The 6445-nt window shown below is 46.1% G+C and overlaps 1 protein-coding gene across 1 annotated transcript in view; it reads right to left on the bottom strand.

Moving 5' to 3' along the window:
- Positions 1-4752, bottom strand: part of PRKAA2 (protein kinase AMP-activated catalytic subunit alpha 2) — a 44492-nt gene extending 39740 nt beyond the window's left edge. The window contains exon 1 of the mRNA XM_019530638.1: positions 4524-4752. Within this exon, the coding sequence (XP_019386183.1) occupies positions 4524-4752 (229 nt within the window). The remainder of the gene's footprint in view (positions 1-4523) is intronic.
- Between the last annotated feature and the right edge of the window lie 1693 nt (positions 4753-6445).

Below are 6445 nucleotides of genomic sequence, written 5' to 3'. Positions count from 1 at the left end.
AAGGACCTTATAAGACCCACTTAAATAGCTGGAAATTTTTTTAAAAAATTGTTAGCAATTTAAGCAGGTGTAGTAAAAGAGATTCACTCAAAGGACCTTATGAGACCCACTTCAATAGTTGGAATTTTGTAAAAAATAGTTAGCAATTTAAGTGGGTCTAATAAAAGAGATTCACCCAAAGCACTTTATGAGATGCACTTCGATAGCTGGAAATCAAAAAAAAAAAATGTTAGCAACTTAAGTGGCTCTAATAAAAGAGAACAGACTCACCCAAAGAACCTTATGAGACGCACTTGAATAGTTGGATTTTTAAAAAAAAATTGTTAGCAACTTAAGTGGGTCTAATAAAAGAAATCAGATTCACCCAAAAGGACCTTATGAAACACACTTAAATAGTTGGAATTTTAAAAAAAATCGTTAGCAACTTGGGTGGCTCTAATAAAAGAGAAGAGATTCACCCAAAAAAACCTTATGAGACCCATTTAAATAGTTAGAAATTTTGAAAAATTGCTAGCAACTTAAGTGGGTCTAATAAAAGAGATCAGATTCACCCAAAGAACCTCATCTGCCTATGTCCTTAGACTAATACGGCTACAGCCTACACTCCTGTAAGAAAAAAACTAGAATGCTTGGTGCCAAAATGGTGCCTTTTAGCATCTTCCCCCCCGAGCTGGACGAAGGAACTTGGATGGGGAAAGCTTGCAGAAAAGGACGATTGGCTTGGATTTCCCAGTTGGTCTAATAGAAGGGATCATTTTGGAACCTAGGTTTTTTTGTATGTCAACAATTCATCTTTAAAATGTCATGAAAATCCATTTCTGCGCTTTATTTTTATTGGACGGAGCCTCCGTTTTCGCGAATTGTTTTCATCGTAGGGGGCCTCTGAAGCTGGGCGAGGGTGGCCATCGTAGAGGACTTTCCGGTTTTCTGCTGCTTTGTCCTCTGTCCCATTGGTGATGCTTAGGGGGTGCACATGGGTGCACGTGCACCCCCTGAGATTGGCCGTGCACCCCCTGAAAGAAGTGCCGCTGACACTGCTGGCAGTGCCTGCCCTGCTGTGGGCTTGTGGGCGCTGCAGCATCCTGCTCCAACACTCACGGTTTTGTTGGTGGCTGGAGTTTGGCCCCTTGCCTTGCGTGGTGCTTTTGGCAGCGTGGCAGGGAATCGCTGTGCACGAGTCTCGCCCTGTGCTTCAGGTAGGGTTGCCATCCCTCCAGGATTGCCCTGGAGCCTCCAGGAATTCGAAAGAAATCTCCAGGAGGCTGCTGAGAGTCACCCGGGAGATAAAGGATAGGGTATTCATTAATATAAATAGTAAATGTTGAATTTGATTGATACGGTAGGCCAGTGGGTTTTTAAAGTGGAACAGTAATGTGCATTTGCTTTCCTGACATGAAGTCGTTAATGTCTTTACATCATGTGATGAAACCTCCCGGAACAGATTCTAACAGAGTTGGCAACCCTACCCCCAGCAGGTCCGTCTTAAAGGCCCTCGTCTACCCGACCTGTGGAGGAAATCCCTCTCGGCAGGTCCCTTTGCTGTAACCTCCCAGTAGCCTGAGTCTGCGAGCTCCCCAGGGACCTGGCCTGACGTTTCTGGAATGGCGGGGGAGTCCCTTGCACCTCACGAGCGTTGCACAAACTCATCACAATATTAACAATGATTTACCACTTCAGCAATGAAACAACCTGCAATCAGGTGCCAGCCATTGGCAGAGCTGAGAGGCAGGCTGGGCTTGTGTGTGGCTAAGGCAGGCCAGATGCCAAAGCCATGCTCTTTCCAGAGGAGGGAATGGCCATCCCCAAGTCCCCACCCACCAGGAGCAGGGTCCCCGTTATAGCCAGGACAGCCTTCAGCTCAAGTCCGGAGGGAAGCTCCACTTGCACCTCTGTACAGCCAGGGGCCTGAATGATACAGGGCCCCTGGATAAATAAGCTATTTTTGCTAGTTCTTCCTGAGATTGTTCTTCCCAATTAGACGACTCATTTAAGAAAAAAGACAGTGTTTTTAACTTACATTGTCCATCTGAAGGAATTGGCAATTTACTGATAGTCTTTTGTATTTTAATGAAGATTTTCCTCATTTTTCCTATCTCAAAAAAAAAGGAAACACACCCCTTGTCAAGCTTCCCAGGGAGGGAACTTGGCAGGTCACCCACCATGGAGCTGTGGCGTTAACAAGACTACATCTTCCTCCTCTGAATCCCTTGCCACAGCTATAGGCTGGCCCCAGGCCTTGGATTGGTAGTGGTTGTGTGACGGCACAGCAGGTCAATCACTGGCACCGAACCTGGGCCCATCGGGTCGCCAATCTAGAGCTGGAGCAAACCAAGCTACCCCATTAGTTCATGCAGCATTAGTCCTAAACTAAGATCCTTGATTTTGCTGCTAGCGGGCGACACAGAGCTGTGATGGGGTAACACCGGTGTTTGCCTGAAGTTAGTTTCCTCTTTCAAATAAAACTCTCATGAAAACTGTCATTGGAAGATTGCAAAAAAATCAGAAAGTTTATTCAAATGAAGACTCACTTCAGTCCTGTGTTTAGCAGGACTGTGTCTGTGTTAAGAAAAGAGGTGACATTTAAAAAAACCAAACTGATTACGCTGTTTTAAGCAATGCATGCTTGAATATTAGTTAATAAGATGCATAAAATGGATTTATAAGGCCCGTAAAATGTATTTTCAGCATATTTCAATGCCATTAAAATCCCAGCTCTGCAATGTGTTTGGTTAAACACAGGAGAGTAGCTGAAGACCCCCAAAGGCAGCATCAAACTACACAAGGACCTGCACAAATATAAAAATAGAAATAAAGACTCCAACACTTGCAATGAAGACATATAAGCAAACTATATGTAGCAAAAACATAAACAAATTATGAAAGTGTACTGCTAATGATGAGAAAAACATTGTAATTTTCCAACTTCTCCATTGATTATAATTAGCTCAAACAAAGAGTGTCAAAGCAACCATCAGGCCATTTTCATAATTCAAAGGATAAGTAATAATACATAATAATAGCACACCCTGTTCAGAAATATATCTTCTTTTTGGGAGGTATGTTCCTTCGAGAACAGGGTGACCAGAGAGCTTCCTTAAGACAAAGTAATGTTTAATCAGAGCAGTAAGGTCCCAGAAAAAGGAGAGAGAGAAGGATTATTTTTCTCTGTCTTACCTGACTCTCAGGATCCCCCACAAGAGTTGGGTAAGGTCTAGCTTCTTCTGACACTGCTCCATCTCTTGTCTTCTGCTCTGACCACTGCTCCCCAATTCTGAATGTAGCCTGTTTTTTATTGTTCATGGTCCTTTGGAGCTGTTTGCACCCATTCTTGTCACGACATCTGTTTTGAGTACCCTACAAGTAGCCTTTTTAGAACTAATTAATCAAATATTGTTTCTTGCCCTTCTGACCTGGTAAGGGAGGATGTTTATCCAGATCCATTGTCCTACATTCCTGCATGTTTCCTCACAGTCATCCTCTGAACTAAACCATACCTAGAATTAACCCCATATAGTCACAAAGTGAACATACCTTTAACCCAATCGTCGTCTTTGGCAATTCCTCTCAGTCAGGATGATTGTCTGCCACGACTGTCTTATCTTTGTGTTTGAAGATGGCTGATGAGGCCTATCCAGGATTGACAGACTCTACTGCAGCTCAGACATGTGTTTCTGTGTCTCGTGGGTGGCGCTGGATTTTTTTATTTGGGCTGTGACATGCTGTTTCAACCATTCCTACTTGTCCATTTCCCCTGTTGTTGTGAGGTTTCAGAGTACTGAGAGCCCCACAGCAGACTTTTCCTCCATTTGAGGCAGTCCTGGGTGATCGTTTCCCATGAGTTGACACTGATGTTGCATTTTTCTAAGCTGGCCTTGAGGGCATCCCTCAAGCGCTTTCTCTGCTCTCCTCTTGAGTGTGTACCCTGGCTGAGCTGGGAGAATAAAACTTGCTTCAGGAGTCTGGGGTCAAACATCTGGATGGCATGGCTGGCCCAAAGAAGTTGATGCCAGATGATCATTGCCTCAATACCTGTGGTGTTTGCTTGTGAGAGGACGCTAATGTCGGTGTGTCTCTCTCTTCCCACTAGATTCGGAGGCTCTTCCACAGGCAGTGTTAATGGTATTTCTCCAACAATTTTCGATGTTTCCCATACATTGTCCATGACTCAGTTCTGTACAGCAAGTTGGGGATCACGACTGCTTGCTAAACTACGAACTTGGTTTTGGATCTGATGTTGCGATCTTCACCCGCCTATTTCTTCAGGTGCCCAAAGGTTGCATTTGCCATTTGAAGCGATGCTGGATTTCTTCATCGAGGAACTTGTTGGTGGAGAACTTTAGTCTTCTGAAAGTTAAGCATCAGTCCCATTTTCTTGTATGCCTTGGTAAAGACGTTGACAATTGCCTGAAGGTTTGCTTCTGAGTGAGCACACGCTACAGCATCATCAACATACTGGAGCTCAATGACTATGGTCAGGGAGGTCTTAGTTTTGGTTCAGAGTCAGCTGGGGTTAAACAGTTTACCATCCATTCGGTAGTTTAGCTCCACTCCATCTGGAAGCTTGCTGGTGGTCAGATGCAGCATTGCAGCAGGGAATTTTGAGAAGAGTGTTGGAGTGATGACACAGCCTTGCTTAGCTCCAGTTTTAACCTCAAGGGGCTCTGTGATAGATCCATTACTGAGAACCATCACCTGCATATCATCGTGGCATCCATGAGTAGGCAGAGAATAGTGACAATTGTCAATTGGCATCCATACTTCAGAAGGAATCTCCTGACAATACTGCTTGGCTGACAGAGTCAAAAGCTTTCATGAAGTCAATGAAGGTCATGGAGAGAGGCTTATGTTGTTCCCAACATTTCTCTTGCAGCTGGCGAGCTGTGAAGATCGTGTCAGTTGTGCCTCTTGATTCCCTAAACCCACACTGAAATCCCGGGAGGAGCTCATCAGCAAGTGGAAGCAGACAGTTCAGAAGAGTTCTTGCAATGATCTTTCCTGTGGTGGACAATAAGGTGGTCCCGCTGTAGTTTCCAGTCAGACATGTCTCCTTTCTTGAAGATAGTCACAATCATGGCATCCCTAAGTTCATCTGAGACTTCCTCATCATTCCAGATCCTTAAGATGAAGGCATGAAACGGTGATGTGAGCTCCTCTCCTCCCTGTTTTAAGATTCCAGCAGGGATGCCATCCACTCCAGATGCCTGGTGGTTTTTCATCTGCCTGATGGCTTTCCTCACCTTCTCAGGGGTTGGAGGGATTCTGAGATCAAGTTTCATAGTTTCATAGTTGGTCAGGTTGGAAGGGACCTGAGCAGGTCATCAAGTCCAACTCCCTGCCATGGCAGGAAAGAATACTGGGGTCAAACCACCCCGGCTAGGTGATTATCCAGCCTCTTTTTGAAGACCCCCAAAGTAGGAGCCAGCACCACTTCCCTTGGAAGTTGGTTCCAGCTCCTGGAAGTCCTGACAATGAAGCAGCACCTCCTGATGTCTAGTCTGAATCTACCCTCAGTCAACTTATGGCCATTATTCCTTGTTACTCCCAGCAGTGCTCGGGGAAACAGGGACTCTCCCATTGCCTGCTGGTCCCCCTTGGCAAGTTTATAGACAGCCACTAGATCCCTCTCAACCTTCTCTTGTGGAGACTGAACAGGTTCAGGTCCCATAGCCTCTCCTCGTAGGACCTGCCCTGCTGCCCCCTGATCATGCGAGTGGCCTCCTCTGGACCCTCTCCATGCTGTCCACATCCCTCCTGAAGAGGGACTCCGGAACTGGACGCAGTACTCCAGCTGCGGCCTGACCAGTGGCACATCAATGGGGAGGATCACCTCCTTCAACCTGCTCATGATGCATCTGTGGATGCATGACAAGGTACGGTTGGCCTTCCTGACCACGTCCCCACATTGGAGTCCCATGTTCATCCTAGCATCAATGATGACTCCAAGATCTTTTCTGCCTCTGCACTGACGAGAAGGGAGTTCCCCAGACTGTGGGTATGGCGCTGGTTCTTCCTCCCCAGATGCAGCACCTTGCACTTGTCAGTGTTGAAACCCATCCTGTTCTCATCTGCCCACCTCTGTAATCTGCCCAGATCTAGCTGTAGCCTGTCCTTATCTTCTAGCGTACCCACTTCTCCCTCCGTCTTAGTGTCATGTGTGAATTTGAACAGGTGCTTTTCACCCCCTCACCCAAGTCTCTGATAAAGATGTTGAACAGTGCGAGCCCAACTACCAAGCCCTGGGGGACGCCACTGCCCACATCCCTCCAGGTTGAAAATGACCCGTCCGCCACCACTCTCTGGGTGTGGCCCTTCAACCAATTTGCGATCCATCTGACTGTGTAGGCATTGACACTCCAGTTGCCTAATTTTTTAATGAGAATGGGGTGAGAGACCAGGCCTTCCTAAAGTCCAGGAAGACTATGTCCACCGTGACACCTGCGTCTAA

The sequence above is a fragment of the Crocodylus porosus genome, unplaced genomic scaffold (assembly GCF_001723895.1).
Source record: "Crocodylus porosus isolate Cpor-Errol unplaced genomic scaffold, CroPor_comp1, whole genome shotgun sequence".
Lineage (NCBI taxonomy): Eukaryota > Metazoa > Chordata > Crocodylia > Crocodylidae > Crocodylus > Crocodylus porosus.
This window is presented reverse-complemented; position numbering and strand designations above follow the sequence as displayed.